The sequence below is a fragment of the Anthonomus grandis genome, chromosome 16, assembly GCF_022605725.1.
Source record: "Anthonomus grandis grandis chromosome 16, icAntGran1.3, whole genome shotgun sequence".
Classification (NCBI taxonomy): domain Eukaryota; kingdom Metazoa; phylum Arthropoda; class Insecta; order Coleoptera; family Curculionidae; genus Anthonomus; species Anthonomus grandis.
In genome coordinates this window covers 13,023,526-13,045,007 of record NC_065561.1, presented here as the reverse complement: position 1 = coordinate 13,045,007, position 21,482 = coordinate 13,023,526, and the positions used below count along the sequence as shown (strand labels likewise).

General features: G+C 34.5%; 1 protein-coding gene across 2 annotated transcripts in view; it reads right to left on the bottom strand.

Moving 5' to 3' along the window:
• LOC126745911 (uncharacterized) overlaps positions 1-21,482 on the bottom strand; it is a 101,097-nt gene that overhangs the window by 19,418 nt on the left and 60,197 nt on the right. For both annotated transcript variants that reach the window (XM_050453958.1, XM_050453959.1), the window contains exons 11-17: positions 20,582-20,783; positions 19,284-19,622; positions 18,842-19,130; positions 18,241-18,641; positions 10,323-12,116; positions 3,759-4,399; positions 3,492-3,703 (exon numbers count right to left, since the gene is read on the bottom strand). In XM_050453958.1, the coding sequence (XP_050309915.1) occupies positions 3,492-3,703; positions 3,759-4,399; positions 10,323-12,116; positions 18,241-18,641; positions 18,842-19,130; positions 19,284-19,622; positions 20,582-20,783 (3,878 nt within the window). The remainder of the gene's footprint in view (positions 1-3,491; positions 3,704-3,758; positions 4,400-10,322; positions 12,117-18,240; positions 18,642-18,841; positions 19,131-19,283; positions 19,623-20,581; positions 20,784-21,482) is intronic.

The window sequence follows — 21,482 nt, the reverse complement described above, 5'->3', positions numbered from 1 at the left end:
AACTCATCAAGGGTGAACCTAAATAGAACCATCCACCGTAAGATCCGAGAAGCTACTGGTCAATGCAAGTAGAAACCTATATTCCTCCTGAAGAAGATGTACATCGTAGAACTTTTCCGGGACCCCCGAGGTCCATAAATAAATTGCATGGCCCGACAATAGTAGAAAGCGAGGTAAAAAAAGAACTAGAGCAGTCTAAGAATGGCAAAGCCACAGTTCCGGATAAAATACCAGCTGAAATTATGTAGGTGCATGGTGAATATAGCACAAAGGTTTGGTTAACTGAACTATTCGATACCATTCGGGTCACATTCCAGAGGACTGGCTGCTATCAAGGTTCGTAGCGCTAATGAAAAACCATCGGCAAAGACGTACGAGGAGTCCCTGACTATCTAAGTCATGCACTCAAGATGTTTCTGAATATACAGTGCGAACGTAAAGGTTGGAATAAATTCATTTAAAATTCAGGGGTATGTTCAAAAAAAAAACGCTCGGACAGGTCGATTTTTATTTTTAACTGCGGGTTTTCTTACTATAATTTTATGTATACAGGGTGGCCCAAAAATAAGTTACGGTCATCAACGTAATTTTTTTAAATGTAAACACCTATTTTTTATTTTAGATTTAGGTTCTACATCAAATTCTAAGTACATTTCATGTACCATGTCCTATACCTAAACTCGACCGTTGACGAAAGGCTATTTTTGGAAGAGTTATTTATATCAAGCAAGAATACATAAAAATATTTTAATTAATTTATTAAATGTTGAAAATGGCTGCCACGAACCTCTTGGCAATATCCCAGTCGATGCTGAAATTCTTGTAAAACGTTATCGATAACAGAAGGTTCTATCAATCTTATTTCTTCCGTTATTCTAATTTTTAAGTCTTCAATGTTGTTTGGCCGATTAACATAAACTTTGGACTTAAGATACCCCCACAAAAAAAAATCTAAAGGAGTCAGATCCGGCGATCTGGCCGGCCATTCAATTGCACCCCTCCGACCAATCCAACGTCCAGGGAAAACGGTATCCAGGTACTGGCGCACGGGACGAGTGTAATGGGCTGGAGCTCCATCTTGCTGATACCATAAGGAATTATCTAATATATCCGGGTCTTCTAGATTGGGGTATAAAGTGGCAAGGCATAGAACCAAGTCATTTTCTAAAAACTCTAAATACCTCTCACCATTCAAGTATCCTTCAAAGAAAAAAGGCCCTATAACCCTGTTTTCAATCACCCCCGCCCAAACATTTACTTTTTGAGGGACTTGGCTGTGGCACTCCATCATCCAGTGCAGATTTTCAGTAGCCCAATATCGGCAGTTTTGCCGGTTTACACTACCATGAAGACAAAACGTTGCCTCATCAGAAAATACAATTTTTTTTTGAAAATTGTGGATTAGCATGGCACAAGTCCATAAGTCTCTCACAAAATTCTAAACGCCTATCTGGGTCATCTTCATTTAGTTCATGAACCAATTGAACTTTGTAAGGGTGCCATTTATTTATACCTAAATACTTAACGACGGATGTCTGGGATATCTGATTTTCTAACGCAATATTGCGAGTCGTTTTATGGCAATCTTCTTCAACTGCCAGCAAAATATTTAGTTGCTTCTCTTCTGATATACTTGACCGACCTTTCGTATAATTATCCCTGACATGACCCAAATCCCGATATTTCTGTTCTATTTTACTGACAGTACTTTGAGATATACGTGGCCTATCAGGATACTTGGCATGATAAATTTCACAGACTTCCATCTGAGTGCGCATCCTGTTTCCATAACCAATCATCATCAAAATCTCTATTCGCTCTCGCTCACTAAGACGTACCATTTTTTGAAATTTTAACTTTATCTTTTGATAAACTTAACACAAGCAAAACTTTGCTTAGGCATCTAAATCAAACTAAATTCACTCAAAATTATTTGATGTCAACAAATTGTGACAAGTTAACAATCAAAAACACCAACCACAAATGTAAATAACCAAACAATAACTGATAGGTTGCTTGATATAAATAACTCTTCCAAAAATAGCCTTTTATTGTGTTCAATCGTCAACGGTCGAGTTTAGGTATAGGACATGGTACATGAAATGTACTTAGAATTTGATGTAGAACCTAAATCTAAAATAAAAAATAGGTGTTTACGTTTAAAAAAATGACGTTGATGACCGTAACTTATTTTTGGGCCACCCTGTATACATAAAATTATAGTAAGAAAACCCGCAGTTAAAAATAAAAATCGACCTGTCCGAGCGTTTTTTTTTTTAACATACCCCTGAATTTTAAATGAATTTATTCCAACCTTTACGTTCGCACTGTATATACGCTAGTATTTACAAAAAAGGTGAAGAAAACATTGGAGAAATCCACTTTGGATTCTGCAATTTGTCTTCTCATCTTGATGTTACTTGTGCTAACTACATTTGTTTCCTTGACTACACCAAAGCGTTTGACTGTTGTCAACATAGAAAGTTGATCAGCTGCATAAAATAGGTATAGATGATAAGGACATTCAAATAATTATCAATTTGTTAAATTTGTTCAAGATCAACAGACCGACCTGGTTAAGATCATGCGAGGAGTGAGACAGGGCTATGTATTCTTGCAGCTCTCTTTAACATAACGCTTTGAAGAAATCTTCGCTGAAGCCTTGCGAACTTGAGAATCCAAATAAATGGGAAATATATCAACAACTGGCTGGCAACCCGCCTAGGAGACCTACAGTTATTACTGGTCCGTGTGAAAAAAGCGAGCGAAAGTACGGCCTAGACTTGAACATTAGGAATCCAAATTCATGACGATCAGCCGCACCAATTCGGACCCAGGGGTACTACTGGCAGGGAGTAAAGAAATCGAAAGATTCGTGTATTTCGAAATCATCCTTAAGTCACAATGGAACGACGCTAAGGAGATCAGATCTCAATTCGAAATTGCACGGTCCACATTTATCAGGATGAGACGCTTACTGTGCTGCGGTGATCTGAGTTTAGACACCCAGAAGCGAAAATTAAGATGCTGTGTTCTCCCAGTGCTGCTGTACGGAGTCGACGTCTGAACGAAAAGCATTCGAGATCTGAATTTACACGAGAATATTGAAGATATGTTGGGTGGAACATGCAACCAACGTCAAGTCCTGCGGCGCATGAGACAATGATGAAAAAATAACTTACAATGAAAGGCAAAGTATTTGGAAGGAGGGCACCGGGACGCCGTCCTCTTCAACTCTTGACTGACGAACCTACAACAATGGTTTGGAGTAACATCCGCAAAGCATAATGATAAATAATGAAAAATATGGATCTTAGGGAAAAAAGGAGAAGAAAAAGTTGAGTTAGATATATTAGAAGATACTATTAATTTTTTATTATTTTCACTGTTACATGAAATATGAAATCATTTTTTTTAATCATCAAATTTACTAACTGAGTCATTCGTGCGAATCTGTGATGGACTAAAAGTTTGATTATGAATAGACTTACCTGGCAAGGGTAAATCTCTAGGCCAAGTAGCACCTGTACATAAGACAACAGCATCATATTCTTCACTTAATTCTTTAGCAGAAATGTCTTTGCCAACATTCACATTGGTCTTAAAAACGATTCCTTCCGCAGCCAAAAGATCGACTCTCCTTTGGACTACTTGTTTGCTCAGCTTCATAGTTGGGATTCCATATTGCAACAAACCACCAATTCTAAATAACATATATATTTTAATAATAAATTTGATTTTATTTTAATTACCTATACCTATCATTTCTTTCAAAAACAGTCACATTATGCCCAGCTTTGTTCAACTGATGGGCGCAAGCCATTCCAGCGGGTCCCGATCCAACTACAACCACCCTTTTGTCACTCCTGGCAGGGGGTATTTGAGGAACGATCCACCCATTTTCCCACGCGTGATCAATTATCGAACACTCGATATTCTTAATAGTAACACTAGGTTCCGAGATGCCCAGGACACAAGCAGCCTCACAAGGTGCCGGACAAACTCTCCCAGTAAACTCTGGGAAATTATTCGTTTGCAGCAGCTGATGCAAAGCTTGGCGCCATTGATTTTGGAAGACCAAAAGATTCCACTTTGGAATTATATTTCCTAACGGACAACCGTGCGAGTTAGATTGGCAGAAGGGTACACCACATTCCATACATCGAGCCGCTTGTACTCTCAATCCTTTTCTAACGTGTTGGAAGTTGTAGATCTCGTCCCAGTCTTTCATACGTTTTTCTGCGGGACGGTAAACTCCCGTTTCTCGGGGATATTTCATGAAGCCACGAACTTTGTCCAATGCTCGTTCTGCTTTCTTCGGTTCATGGGAGTCACCGGCAGCGTCTTCAATGTCCAGGATCTTCGGCTCGTTTGATTGAGCGATGGTTTGAGGTGTTACCTTAGAGAAATGAAGAAGTTTTCATGAGATGTTGAAATATGACTAAAATCAATAATAAGAATGGATTTATTCGACAGAAACATTAATTCTAAAGCATTATTTAGTTTTTAAAGACCATTAAAACTATTTAACTGTAAATATCATTTTGTCTGCTTTAATAAGTTTGCAATGTAAAATTTAATTTTGTATGCGATTATTTAATAATTTTTATAAGTAAATATTAAAATATAACTTGCGTTTTTTTTTTAAATAGACATCCTTTAATTTTGTCCAAACATATTTCGTGTTTAAGATGCAAAATTACCGGAATATTAAAGTTTGATTTTCGTGACGTCGCGAGAGGTATCTGATTAAATTTACAAAAAAAAACCGCAACGAATTATACAGGGGTTAAGTACCCTCGTGGCCAAATAATAAGAGGTGATTCTTTAGATCTATATACTCATATACCTACTAGTTTTTAGAAGAACTTTTACTTAATAATTAAAAAAATAGAGTGCTGCTGGTTAGTGTGGTTTACTATATAGGTGACTAGTTTTAGAATTAAGTATAATAACTAACAAGGCTCTGTGTACTTTTTATGTCTCATATATCCGTTTTTCTTCGATTATTAGAAGCACTGTTTTTAATTTTTTAAATTGAACTTTTGTATATGCTACACTTTCATTTTTATTAATTAATACTATCAAAGCTGCTAAACAACGTTTTTTATAATAATCGCATTAAGTTAGCCCCAAATAACCAGCAAGAGATTTGGAGAATCGTTAGTAATTGCAAGGGCTCCAATTCTGAGCAACCCATACAACTTCTTTAGGTTCTAGTAAAATTAACTGTTGTTACTGCTCAGATAGCAATAACCTTTTTAATGGCATTTCCATAGCTTCTAAAGATCTTATTAATTTGATTAGTAATACTTCTGTACTTAAAACATTTTACTTTACCCCTGTCAATTATGCCTATAAAAAACAATAATATCCTTGGTTGGGTGATATTTTAATTAAAATGTTTCTAAATTTGCTAGATTCAGCTTACAATCTTATAATATCCTTTAAAACGTGGACATTCCTCCATTGAACGTGGACATCTTCCAGACCTACTTAGAAAGACTTCTATCATTCCGATTTGAACAGGGGGAAATTGGGAATTTCTTGGCACTCTATTCAGCGAAAATTTATTAAGTATTAAGAGATATTTAATTTCACACTACTTCACAGAATTTATTTTTATATCGATACAAGGCGATCCAGTGACCGATCAAGAATTGAGCGCTTAAATTGGTCGATACAAATTTATTGTGAGTATACAGGGTGGTTTTTTATTTTTGCATAAATAAAAAGCCCCTGTAGCTTCGTCAATAGTTTGTTATTTTTACATTTTGACAACTAACGCTGAAAGTGTCTACAAAATTCAATTCGAGTAGAACATTTAAATATTTATTTCTCTTATCAAAAAACACCATGTAGATTTGATCTTGGAATTTGTTTAAACTGTTTATAAAATTACAATAAATTATGAACAAAATCAGATAAAAAAATAATTTGGTACGCTGCACAAATTGTTGAACAAAAAATATAAATCGAGTGTCATGCATTTTTTTTTCATTTCATTCAAATTGTATATACTTTTTATATATGAATGTAAAAATATGTTTTAAATACAAACAAGTGATCTTTGCAATAAATTAAATCGTTAAAATACAAAAAAGTGGTTTCATTTTATCAGACTTGGACTGACATTTTTTTTACCATGATACTTTTTTAGAAATTTTAGTGTTATGATTAAAATAAACAATATTGATACAATATGAGTAAAAAACATAAAAAATTTGCTATAGTAAATTTTCAAAATGCATGCAAATTTAAAATGGAATTTCTAATAAATCTGTTAAGTTTTACTTCAACGCAAGAATATTAATAGCAAACGCATTAATTAATTGCTGTCTGTTTTCTATTAGAACACTATAAACCTTTTCTTTTAAATAACCCAACCAAAAATAGTCTACTGGGTTTAAGTTAGGGGATCTGGGCGGCCAAGGAACCAGCCCAACTCGCCCAATTGAATGATTTGGAAATCGATTTTCTAGATGTTCCCTTATATCCACACCAAATTATGCTGTAACACCATCATGTTGGAAATACGTTAATCGAAAATATACATCATAAAAAATCCTAACACACAGCACTATTTCAGTAAAAATCAATTTAAAAATTGCTATATCATACCCTCAATTATAAAAAAGAAGAAGAAAATAGACTTGTTCACGTATTTAGAAGAAATATGAACTTAAATCTATAAAAATAAAGGTAATTGTTCCGAAAAGCTAATTATTTTATCTGAGTTCCGCAGGGTTAGATTTTGGGACCACGTCACATTTAGTAACCTCTTCAAAACACTGCAAAATTGTTGCTTATTCTCATAATACAAAATTGTATTTTTCATCCCTAATACTTTCATTGAAGCCAGTAAAGTGGCTACTAAAGAAGTTGCAGAAATTTGTTATTTATCACCAGAAAATAATGAGTTAAGTTTAAAAAATTTAAGTCTAAAACTGTTCCGTACATTTAATAATATAGTTAAAATAATACAAAAATAAACAAAAATAAATATTTTTTTTTAATATGTCAATTAAATTCATAAAATCATTTAAATGCGGCCTTGTGCCTTCGGAGTGTGTACCGCTGCACAAGCCTCTGCTGTTAGTATAATAATAGTATAATTATAGTGTGTTACAGAGGCTGTAAGAGAGAGTTTATATTGTTTCGCCGTTTTCAATTGCAACTGTGCATAATAAACGCAAGTTATTAAATAAATTCTCTAGTCTCTGATTCAGCAGCCATAGAACCATACCATTACGGTCCAAAAACTACTAAATATAATGTGATGTTATTTGCAAGTAAGAGCAAGGTCGATTTTTTCAAAAACGTAATATGAAAAACGAGTATATAAACGTCGATCGCAATTTGGGTCTCAAATTCGATCAAAACTAAAATTTGACCGTCACGTTGCTGAATATGCGAATAAAGCATTTTATACCTTAACATTGTTATATTTTAGTCGTCAATATCTTAATTTAAACTTAAGAAAGGTATTGTCTAAGCCTCTAGTCCTATCAAGATTCAACTAATATGACTTTATATATTTTCCTTGCCTTAGTTTCCCTGAACGAAATAAAGTTCAAGTAATTCAAAATGCATATTACAGATTTCTTTTTGATCTAAACAGGCGCGACCACATATCTCATAAATTGGGTCTACTTCGCTGGCTAAGAATGGGAAATAATTTTTTCTATTAATAAATATTTATTCTAATTAAAAAAATGTTGTTACAAAGTCAACACTTGACAGTGTTAATATCACGCATAAATCCTTGTACAATCTTTCTAAATTTAGAAGTCACTTTTTTCAAAAATCTTTTGCTTTTAAATCAATTTCTTTTTTGAATCAGTTGTCAAAGTTTTAATATTTTTAAGTTAAAAACATTTCTTCTCTTAAATCAGACAAACTAATGAATATCTTTTATCTGTTACATGTGTTTACGCCTTCTGCAGTTTTAAAATACTATTTATATATATTTTTTTAAGTATTCTTAAATATTCTTAAATATTTATTGCCACCGTGCTATAACTCTTTATATGATCTTTTTTTTTATATGATGTATTGTTCTTCTTAGGCAAATAACAATATGCGTTCCATCGATTAATTTTAAAAAAATCCTTGTAGATGCAAAACGTTTAATAATTAATTAGTCTTAATTTTGATATATTTTTTATCAAATCAAAACTTTTTAACAAAAGGACTAATGATTTGTTTATTTTTGGTAGGTAAAATGTATGTAAACTTTTTGCTTCCAAATAAAAAAATATACTGTTAGTGGGTGAAATAAAGAACTATTTATTATTTAGTTTACTTATAGCGAACCCATTCTTATTCATGCTTTTTATTTTAATATCACTTAAAGTTTAGCCACGTACTTCATTAGCAACAACTATTGGACTCGAAAAATTCATCCATTTTCCCAAAGATGCTGGTCATATACGACTATAAAAGGCAAAAACACAAAATCTACAGCATCACAGAAACATTTACTGAAATGACAAAGGTCACTTGTTTCGCTCGACTAGAGCATCATCAGACCTATAATAATTAAGAAGATATAACCCGAAGAAAGGAAAATTCTTCATTCTTTGGGTTACATCATCTTAATTATTATATTCTTAATAACATCTGATGATGCTCTAGTCGAGCGAAACATGTAACCTTTGTCGTTTTATTAAATGCTTCTGTGATGCTGTAGATTTTGTGTTTTTGCCTTTTATAAAACCACTATTGGGCTCTCTTATAAAAAAGGTTTTTTGTTTGTATTGTCTTGACTTGGCAAGAAAAATACTAAACAACAAATATACAGTGTGTGTCAGCCAAATGGAATAAATTTGCTAATAAATAGATGGGAGCGTGTTGAAAAAATCGCTCGAACACGTCGATTGGTTTTTATAGTTAAGAAAACAAAATCCATCCCTATAACATTATACCCACCCAGGAGCTCACGGAAGACCATTTTGACAGGAGAATGTATTTTTGTGAACAAATGATGGCAATGTGTTTTTTGAAGGTGGTAGACAATGGTACAGTGAAAACATCTTGTGGAACTTGCATTGTCTTATTTATTTAATGTAACACGACGTTTCGGTTGGTAAGTATCTCCAACCGTTTTACACTCAAGTTTACACTTGATAACGGTTGGAGATACTTACCAACCGAAACGTCGTGTTACATTAAATAAATAAGACAATGCAAGTTCGACAAGATGTTTTCAAATGATGGCAATGTTAGACAGCAATGTGATCCAATTAGAACATGTTATGTTTTCTGATGAGCGCACCTTCACGGTCATGCCAATCGTCAAAATTGCCGCTATTGGTCCAGAGAAAATCCTCGCTGGACGAGAGAAGACAATACTCAATACCCTGAAAAGGTTAACGTGTGGGCAGGAATTATTGAAGATCAGATCATAGGTCCCTTTTTTATTCAGGGCAATTTGAATGGCGATAATTATTTAGAATTGCTTCAAAATAATGTAGTGCCAACGTTGGCCAACTTGTATCCTGATCCAGGAAACCCACAAGTTCCAGCAAATATGATATGGGTTTAACAAGATGGAGCACCACCCTACTACCAAATAAATGTCCGGCAGTACCTCAACCAAATATTTTCGATGGATCGATGGATAGGGAGGCGAGGATCGATGGAATGGCCAGCACGGTCTCCCGATCTGACGCCATTAGACTTTTTCTTATGGGAATATGTGAAAACTATTGTATACAAAACTAAACCCACTGACTTAGCTGACTTACGAAGACGAATATCCCTGGCAATTAGATCAATCACACCTGAGATGTTGAGTAACGTTATAAGAAATTTCTATTTATGGGTAGGGTGTTGCCAAGACGTGGCGAGCATTTTGAACATCTCCTATATTGACATTATTGTTTAGATTTGTATTATGTATAAGTTTTTGAATATGTTGAAATAATTTTCTTTACTAAATGTAATTTTTTGAATTTGACTTAATATTTCCGAAACAGTCAAAGATAAGGTATAGGACATTGTATACAAAATATGTCTAAAATGATCTGAGGAATCTAAAAATTAATTAACATACATGGTGTGATGTTTAAACTAAGCAAGTTGGTATTGGCCACCGTTATCTGATACTCCCTGTATAAAAAGTTTTTATGAAAAAAAATGCGCAACTTTAAAAACCAATAGACGTGTTCGAGCGTTTTTTCCAACACGCTTCCGTCTATTTATCAGCTAATTTATTCCATTTGGCTGACACACACTGTATACCTCATTCCTAACTATTTCATAATTTTTTGTCTAGGAATTTCGTTAGTTATTTTAAAATAACAAATAAATAACAATACCTGCTCAATGCTAGCCTTTTGCTTGAGTGCACGTTGATATTCATACGGGAACACCTTAACGAACTCCTTCACCTTCGAATCAAAGTCTTTTATCAGTTCACTCGCTATAACACTGCCCGTAAGCTCTTCGAACTCTTTCAACAGTTGTTTAACCAATACGACATCATCGCGATCCTCTAACTTGCACAATTCGACCATTTCCATATTGCATTTTGTGGAAAACTTGCCATCGACATCCCATACGTAAGCAATACCGCCAGACATACCAGCCGCAAAGTTTCTACCAGTAAGTCCAAGAATCAGAATCGTGCCGCCTGTCATGTATTCACAACCATGATCGCCTACGCCCTCCACTACAGCTGTTGCTCCAGAGTTCCTTACAGCAAATCTTTCGGAGGCAATGCCTCTAAAGTAGGCTCTGCCAGAAGTAGCTCCATAGAGGCATACATTACCGACAATAACGTTAAGGTGTGATTCAAATGGTGACGTTTTAGGGGGATATATGACAATAGTTCCACCTGATAAACCTTTACCCACATAATCGTTGGCGTCTCCCTCTAAAGTTACGTTAACTCCTTTTGCGAGGAAAGCTCCGAAGCTCTGACCCGCGGACCCCGTCAGCTTAATATTAATAGACTTTCCATCTGGTAATCCGTCTTCATTATATTTACAAGAAATGTGGTAACTTAATGTACTTGTAAAAGCTCTGTCTTCATTGGAAATCCTCATTTCTATTTCCGCAGTATCTTGGGTCCCTTCGATAACCGGTTTGGCAACGTCAATGAGTTGATTATCCAATCGATGTTCCAGCTGGAAATCTTGACTTTCTGAGCCACCTACGATGTTAACCCCGGGGCGCATATGTAAAGCATTTTGAAGCACTAAGTTAAGATTCAAATATTTGGCTTTAGGGGTTCCCGTTTCAACCACTTTAAGTAAATCAGTTCTGCCGACAAGCTCTTGGTAAGTTCTAACGCCAAGTTTGGCCATGTATTCTCTAATTTCTTCGGCAAGCATAAACAGATAGTTAATGACATGCTCTGGTTGTCCGGTGAACTTTTTACGAAGAACAGGGTCTTGGGTCGCAATACCCACAGGGCAAGTGTTTAAGTGACATTTTCTCATCATGGTACAGCCCATCACAATTAACGGGGCTGTGCTCATACCAATTTCGTCCGCTCCCAAAAGGGCCGCGACTACGACATCAAAACCCGTACGGATTTGTCCATCGGCCTGCAGAACTATTCTGGATCGTAAATTATTCAAGACCAATACTTGATGGGTCTCGGCTATACCCAACTCCCAAGGCAGACCGGCATGCTTGATTCCGGTCCAAGAACTGGCACCGGTACCACCGTCATGACCAGAAACAACAATATGCTCAGCTTTCCCTTTAGCAACGCCACTGGCGACCACTCCTACTCCGACTTCTGATACCAGCTTGACGGAAATTCGAGCTTTCGGATTCGCGCACTTTAAATCGTAAATCAGCTCGGCCAGGTCTTCGATTGAATAAATATCGTGGTGAGGTGGAGGCGAAATGAGTCCTACTCCAGGAACGGAGTGACGGGTTTTGGCGATGTCTGGAGTGACTTTGTAGCCTGGAAGTTCTCCGCCTTCTCCGGGTTTGGCGCCTTGGGCCATTTTAATTTGTAAGTCGTCCGCGTGGGCCAAGTATGAGGAGGTAACGCCAAAACGTCCAGAGGCCACTTGCTTGATGGAAGACCGTTTTTCCGGATCCAGGTAGCGTTCTGGATCTTCACCGCCTTCACCGGTGTTACTTTTTCCACCCACCTGTAACGTAAAAAAACTTCTGTAGCGTAAAATCAAGTTACATACAGGGAGAAAATATCAACATTAATCAATTTATATCATACATCATTAATACATTTACATTATCGCTCATATATAGAGCAACTTTTTAAAAATTCAAGTTTTTTCTTTTTTTATCTCCTTTTCGAAAATAAGTCTGCTTACTGTTTATGTAAAACAACTTTATTTATATAACAATTTTTATTTCCAATACCCTGTATATATAAAAACTAAAACAAATCTAAATTCTATGGGTCAAAAGTAGAGCAACTTAAAATTTAAATTATTTCTTTTAAATAAACCAACATTTTATTTAGTATCTGGTAGCATATCCTTTATATCTAATAACTGCTTCACACCTTTTTTTTTCATTAATTTTAATAGTCCATCAATATAGTCCTGAAAAATTGCTTTCCAGATATTTTGAATTTCCTGATGCAATTCGTCACATTTGATAGATTTTTTTATGAATTCTCCTATCAATTTCATCCCACAAATTCGTAATGGGATTGAGATCTGGGCTTTGGGCTGGAAAATGCATAACATCAAGTTTATTAACACTTATTCAATTTTTAACTAATTTTGATATGTGTTTTGGGTGGTTGGCATGCTGAAAACCCATCTTAAGCACATGTTGTCTTTTGCCCATGGTAGCATATGACTTTCCAATATGTTTTGGTATACAAAGTGATCACCAATGGACCCATACCAAATCCGTCAAAGCAACCCCAAACCATAATGTCACCACCACCGTGTTTTACGGTGGGTCGCATATACTTAGGGTAAATCTTTTATTCACCGGTCTCCTAACACCAGCAAATACCATCGGATCTAAATAGTTTAATTTGACTTTCTAAAAATACTACTGTTTTCCATTTTTGGTAAGTCCAGTTAAGATGCTGTCTTGCGAATCGAAGTTAAGACTCTCTGTTTTTCTTTCAGATAATCGGCTTCTTTGCGGACTTTCTGCCATGTAAACCAGCTTCCTTAAGTCTTCGTTTTACAGTGCTTACCGATATTGAAACAAGTCCTAACTGCTGCTTAACTCGAGAAGCGCTAACAAAGGGATCTTGCACAACCAATCTCTTTATATTTCTATCCACCACACCATCAGTTTTTCTGTTCCTGCCACTTTTTGGCCAACTCCTTCCAAAGTACCCCTTCAATTAAAATAAGAAACAGTTCTGGATATTATGGATTTATTTAAATTTAAGTAATTTGCTATTTTAGATTGCTTTTCTCCATTTCTTATTTTCTCCATAATCTTTTCCTTTATTTGCAGTGACAAATGTACACTCCTTGGCACTTTAAGTCTTTAAATTATTAAATTCACCACAGATTATCTGAAGAGTACAAGCGGAACTGAACAGGATTTCAAATAAAATTTAGTTGCTCTATATATGGACTGCTTAAAAACCAACAAAATTATCATTAAAGCCTATGGTCTCACAAATTTAACAAAAACATTCCGATCATGGTATTTGTTAAATGCTAAATCTTATTTATGTCTGAAGTTCTAAATATTTTGGCAGTAAATATGTTTATTTATTGTTTTTAAAAAGTTGCTCTACATACGAGCGATAGTGTATATTATGATTTTTAATAGGTTAATAGGTTAGTTTTATGGTGTTAAGTTTATACGGCTGTACAAAAAAAACTGTTCAAATCTTAAGACACAAATTTTTAAAAGCTGTTTAATATGATAGACATATCTAGAAATTGAGTTAGACCTGAAAATCATCTGAATTGAGAAGTTCATGGACTTTTTCATAACAGGTAGATTTTGTCATATGCAATTTCCTTTTTTGGCTTTAGTTAAAATAGGATCGTTTTGTAAGACTTTGTCTTTTTAAGTTTTGTGTTTTGTCTGGCTATTAGATTTTTATGATAATTCTATATGGGTTCCTTTGGGTTTAAATACAAATATAAATACAAATAAAAATCGTTTATTTGTCAAAAGAAGAAAAAATAATACATTTTATGAAAAAAGAAGCATGAAAAAAAGGACAGTTCATCGATTATAAAATAAAAACCGCTTCACATGCTCCTTATATTAAGGAAATCATATGTGAACTAAATAATTATTAGCACTTAAAGTATTATCGGCTCTTATTAGGTAAAGATTTTTTGGTTGCTCTGACAGTCCTATTCAGATATGAGCCGAAAGAAGCACCTTAAATTAAATTAAATTATATGTTTGCTTGGAAAATATTTTTTTCTGATTTTCCTAGTAAATGTTTAACATTTTGGAAAATTTTGTCATGGTATATTTAAAATATTCAAAACCTTTTTTAATTGAAGTTCAAAACCATTTCTTTCTCAATAGTTTCCAAACAAACCTCTAAGTTATAGACAATAGATTTTTATTTATTAGACATACATTTTTGGGAATAAATTATAAAATTCTCATATTTTTGAGGTAAAAATGTGATTAGGATTTAGTTACAATTTTTACCAAAATATTAGGATATAATAGAATATAGGAATATATAGAATATAGGAGGAGACATTAAGCAAGGCAATGATACTGAATTTAGAATTTTCATTTCTGCACATCCTATAGTTCATGTATCCTATATTCCTTAATTCATATTGTAGCGCCTGACTGCTGGATGGCGTCATAGTACAGTATATTCGTTATAAAATATTTTATAATAAATATACTATTTTTTAAATTTGATTTTTTGTTTTTTTTTCGATATCTGAAATTGTTTAAAGTTTTTTGACTCGTTTTTGAGACTATGAGAGGATATGTAACATGACTGAAAAGTCGCTCCCAATTTTTGACGGAAATTTTTGAAAGGCGCATAAAACGTTTGGACACCTAAGTATCCTATATAGTGGACAGTAAAGCGTTCTTAAACATTCTTAATTCGTTTTTAGGATATGGGCCGATTTGTTCAGGAGTTCTAGTAATAATTGTAAAAGATATGAAGGATGACTGTAAAGTCGCTCCTAATTTTTCACGGAAAGTGGAGTTTTAAAAATTAGATAGCAGTGAGCGCCTAAGTGTCCTGTACTTTAAACATTATTTTGACTCGTTTTTGAGATGTGGACATGCGGTCTAGTAAAAATTATTAAAATTGGTGACTGTAGAGTCGCCTCCAATTTTTCACGGAAATTTCCCAAATTAGAGTCTTCAAAGCTGGACAGTAGTGGGCGCTTAAGTGTTCTGTACAATGGACCTTCAAACTTCCTTAAAGATTTTTTATTCGCTTTTAAGATATGGACCGATTTGTCCAGGAGATTTAGTGAAAATTATTAAAAAATATGTAGGTAATATGTATGTGTATATAGGTGACCGCAAAGCTAAGTTGTGGATTTGGAAAGGTGTAATCCTTTGCGGATAATAACGCCATTTTATATGATTTTATTTCATGGGAAAAGGCCAAGAAACTGCAGAAAGAAGCCTTTCTTTAGTAAAAAAGTGGTTCGATTGAAGTTGACGAACTGATTCGTTCATATTCTCATAGAGACCTTAATATGCTAATCTTAACGTTTTTAGTTTTTATTAGGATAAATTTTATTAATTTTGACCTGAAATAATTCATACAGTTTTGGAGTGGCCTTCTTGCTCACCGGATCTTAACACGTTGACTGCTGTAATGCTGAAAAAAAATCAGTCTCTCCGGCCAACTTTTTTTTTTCTTTCAAAAGTTAATTGTGGTATTCTAGAACACTCATTAATATTTTGTTTTACAAAAAAAATGTATTTAGAGAATTTTTTTATGAGACTCTTCAAATGGTCACGCGGCCTCAATACATAAAACTTAAATCAATGGCCGTGTGCAACAAATGTTGCGTCTCACTTCCACCTGCCTGAGTCTGTCATTTAGTGAATCAGAGTCAAACGTAGCATTCGTATTAAGCTTCCTTTTTCCTCCGAAAGCACAAGTTCTATATAAAACACAAGTTAAAATAAATAAAACTTTATAAGCTGTGCATCGAAAAGGGATATACTTACAGTATGTTGATTTATTGTGGGTAAGATCGGGTAGAGGGCAAATCTTCATCACAAAAAGTAGTACTCATTCTTGCAAATGACTTACTTAAAAAAGGACGTATTATTTTTACAGATAATTATTATACAAGTGTGGTTTTGGCACATGCTCTACTTGCCAGGAAGACTCACTTAGTTGGCACTCTTCGATCAAATTGAAAAATGAATCCTAAGCAAATTGTTAACAACAAGCTCAGGAAAGCTCAAATCACAAAAATCAAGCAGGAGATCGTAAACAGTCTCTTAGGTCTTGATATTGAGCAACCCAGGCAAAATGTTGCTTTGGAAGAGCGTCAACCTTAGAACATTGAAAGCCTTTCAACTTTCTAAGACGTCAACATTCCTTGGAAGATGTTGGTAACAGACGTCGATGCGTCATTTGTTATCAAAAGCTTTTAAGAGAATCTGGATGCTTTTTTCAGGTAGATAACTGTACCAAATAATTTTTAAATGTTTGAATTTAGATGTATTTCGTATATTTTTAGCTTTCTTGCTTTTATGCTGTATTTTAGTCAATTTTTTTTTATTTTCTATACATTTTTATGAATGACTTGTTTTTGAAACCGTGAAGATCCATTTTCGAGTCTTAAATTTAAAAACCAAAACTAGTGTCAGACAGTTACAGGCCGCGCTCTTTCAGTTCCATATCAATTATATAAGTCTGAGACGCCAATCAAGGCTCACACGGCTATAGTACCCAATTACCTCTGAGACACCACACATATGTCACGCAGCTATTATAGAAAGTAACGTGAGACACCACATTTATGTTCCACGGCAGTTAAAGTGTTAATCCTAAACTACACACAACCAAACTTATATGAAATCACCCAGCATTAATATGAAATATTTGTTTCAGTTTTTTTGTTACAAGCAATGAAGAAGCACATGTGTTTTACTAACAAGAACATAAGGTAGATAACCAAAATAATTAATATTTGTCCTGGCAGTGTCAATTTTACTGTTTCGCTTGCGAGTCGCATTAAATTTATAATTTCTTTATTTTCGCGCATTTAAATACAAATTCCGTACGTGGGGTTATCGGTCCAGAAGAAGGCATAGCACAAGAAATTGTACATTTAATTATTGCAATTACTTAGCAGAAGACAGTTAAGAGTTCCAAAACATTCAAGGCAAAATGAAACTGACCATTGGTGTTTGGACTAATAAAATTGGATTATTAAATATTGGACCAATGTCTTATTTTCAGATAAAACCAGAATCGACCTACGATCCAATGACCGGCAAATTCGCATTTTATGAGGTAGAGTAATGTAACGTGGAATGGAATTATGAATGGTGAAAGAACTCTTTTAAATCCCGTTCAACAAACCCTAACAGGTCAAGGGTATGTATATAAATTTGCAGTCTGTAGTTAGGCTCTGGAGACCTGGTTTTAGCGATTTTTTTAAATCTTAGAAGATGAAGGGGTTGCAGAGTTGGAAGTTGTGGAGTGGCCTTCTTGCTCACCGGATCTTAATCTTATAGAGCACATATGGGATCAGATCAAAAGAAAGATTAGAACTCGTCAAAATAATCCTGGCAACACAGAACACCTTATACGGTCGGTTTTATAGGAATGGGCAAATTTCCCCAAGAAGAAATTAACATTCGTGCTCGCATCGATGCTAGAGGTTGCAATACTGATAATTAAAATTACACTATTATTTTTTGTTAAATATACATTTTCACAACAAATATTTTGTGATTAACTTGTGATATTGTTTTTTGTTTATTTATATTTTGTGTAGTCTCTTGGAAAAAATGGATGAGGATTTTATGTTTGAAAATGCTAGTCAAGCTCAGCTCATCCGGCACTATAAAAAGTACAAATGGTTGTATATTAAACACCCCTTTTAATTGTTTTTAGGCCTGATGATGCCCTGCTTATACAGGGCGAAACACGTGTAGCCAATAAAATTTGCTTATGAGACCGTGACATTGTTTTTTTTGCTTACTTTGTAATCCTCGATGATTTAATTCTATTTCTCGAAATTACTGGGTGTTTCCATATAAGTTTGGTTGTGTGCATTTCAATAAACTGCAACTGTGATATACTACAGCTTCCAATAACATATTATATACCTATATAAATTCGAATCATACCTTGTTCATAGCTATAGCTAGAGTTTGATGGCTTTCCAAACTGATCGATCCAAAACTCATAGCGCCAGTGGCAAACCGCTTTACAATCTCAGAGGCCGGTTCGATTTCTTCTAAAGGCAGCGGCTGATCCAAGCACCTCAGGTCAAACCTCCCTCTAAGCATACAGTCTTTCACAGACTGCATTGTCGACTCCACATATTTGTTGTAAGAATTCCTATTTTTGCTAGCGGCCGATTCTTGAAGAGAGGCAATGCTGGCCGGTTCGTTCAAATGCTTCTCCCCGCCGGCACGCCAATGATATTTACCAGCGTCACGCAAAACCAGAGCATCGCACCCTACTTGGTAAGCGTTCCTGTGGCGATTAAAAGCTTCTGCTGCTAGAAGTTCTAGGTTTACTCCTCCTGGAATAATATTTAACATGTGATAGATAATTTTTTAGTGAGTTAGGGTTTTACTTGTAAAGCTATTGATTTTTATTTAAAAAGAATCGGCATCTTTTTCGAATAAAAGTAGTTTTTCTTCACGGTTCCTGACCTGTGCTAAATAAGATCATCTGAGAGGGACATTAACTTCCTAACTTATATTTAAACCTTATACATACCAATTCTTGATGGTGTTCCTTTAAAGCATTTATCAATAACATCTTCAGCTAGACCAACCGCTTCGAAAATCTGTGCTCCCTTGTAAGACTGTAACGTGGAAATTCCCATTTTTGCCATCACTTTACTGATACCAGTCTGCATGGCCTGTGCGTAGTTTTGGTAAATAACCTCGTCAGTAAGGTTGGTATCCAAGATGCCCTGATCACGGAGGCTTGACGCCAGTTCTAGTGCTAAATAAGGACAGATAGCGTCAGCACCATAACCGAGCAATACACAGATGTGGTGCACCTGTAATTTAAGAGATAAAGCATAGAAAGGGCACTAGATTTTGACCTTTTAAGGCCATCGAACTTTGTCGGCTTTGGGCGAAGGAAAACGGAACTGGATTTCTTTTAAAGCTTTAATGTTTCTAAATAATCAAACAAGATTTATCCTAATTACCTCTCTGGCTTCAGCGCTTTCCACTATCAAAGCCACTTTCATCCTACGTCTGGTTTCGATAAGATGATGATGGGTCGCGCCCAATGCCAGCAAACTGCTAACGGGCACTCGGTCCTTGCCGGCTAATCTGTCCGATAAAATGACGATTTGGTTATCTTTCGCGGCTTCGTCGGCTTCTTCGCAAATCTCTTGTAGTTTTTTGAGGAAACCTTCGACACCCGATTCTGCGGGGAAGGTAATATCGATGACGCGTGACGACCAGTTTCTATGCGAAACGTTTTTGAAAACGTATAAGTCGGCTATTGAAATTACGGGGTTTTTCAGCCACAGCCTGTGAACCTGTGGAGAAAAGACAGAATAAGGAGGAGATAATACTAATAATAATATAATGAGCATACTTGGTTTAGAGCATGGAAAGGTATTAATATATTTTTATATGATACTGATAAGAAGTTAATAAAATATTAGACCAGGGGGCACCAACCTTCGCCTCACGAGCCACATGAGGTTCTTTGAGGATTATTTATGGCTCTCAATACATACACCCGATGCCCTTTTAATTTTTGTGCTATTAAGATTAGGCGCAACGTTGTAATCAATTTAATTTTAATCCAAGTTAAGGATTGCAAGAAATAGTCCATCTTTTCTCAAAGAGACCGGCTTACATTAAATAGTAATGAAAACAAACTCCAAGTCACAGGTCTCAAATTGATTAAATTAAAGTCAAAGGATTACACGTGTTTCAATGTTGATTACTACTTTTTTGAATACTTTCTAAGTGCGTATTTAATTGCGGCTCTTAAAACATTTTATATTTTGAAAAATGGTTAGGACTAACGAGGAGCTTGGCCACTCCTATATTAAACTAAATGGTAAATTAATATTTTCCATATTTAAAGGAACTTTGTGCATAATTTGGTGAGAGAAACCGCCTTTAGGCTTATGTAACCATTACTCTATTTGTAATTTATGTAAAAGTATGCAGATAAATAAAAATTGATATACTGAATAAATGCTAATAATATTTCTGTATATTTAATATTCGAAATATTTTTTGGGTAAAACTCGACAATCGTATTACCATATGATGTAATTTATTTTTAAAGGCAATGGAATCAAGAAGAATTGTCATATTATTTATTTTTAGGCTTAACAGAGCAATATCAATGACATATTGGCTTCTTATTACACGCATCTTTCCATTGTGTTGATAATTTAGATTTAGATTTAATTTAGCAAAATTTAATAAAGACACATAAATATAGTTTTGTGTGTTTTAGAATTTGTTTTTTTCTTACTTGTTTTGCACTAGGTTCCAAGATGTTAGCCTCTGGTCCGATTGGACATTGTAGAGACATGACGACTTTTTCACGGAACGGATCGATAGGTGGATTCGTTACTTGGGCGAAAAGCTGTTTAAAATATTCATAAAGTAGAGGCGCAAAGTTGGACAAGCAGGCTAGGGGAGCGTCGTTGCCCATGCTGCCCAATGCTTCTTTCCTATAAATAAAAAAAGTGACAATATTAAAAGCACATTCTATATTACATCTGTTTGCAGTTTTTTATACAGTGTCAATTGTAAAGAGTAATAGAAAGTTGTACGTAAAGCCTGCTTTGCGATTTCATGCCTTTTATTGCTTTTTCGATAATATATTTCGAACTAGTTGTTTAAATAATATGTAAATTAAATGTCACTATTTTTCGGAAGAAATATGTCTATATTTTAAATCTATTTATCTATATGTGTTAGTCTACTATTGATTGTAAAATGATTTACCAAATTAGAATTGCGAAAATATATAGAGTGGGTTTAGTTAGAGTGGTTCTTTTGATTCTTCTGTGGAAAACTATTTTGTTTTCCTTATAATTGAGTTTCTAAAAAAATATTTTTTTTTTAAATTTTGGGACTCTTATAGTCTTAAAAGAGAAAACATGGAATATGGTTTATGAGACAAGTGCCCACATCTGGTATGGCACTACACATGTATATTTTATATACTTTTTTGTAATTTGATTTTACACGTATGTATACGGTAAAATATAATTTAATTCGTCAATTAGGGAAACCATTTGTGGAGGATTTGGCTAATATTGACAGATTTTCTTTATCCCTTCTGCCTAAATTATATTTATACATTAGTTCAAGTAAAATTATAATTTTTAATTTGGCAAATAAATTATTTGAAATTGAATTGATTC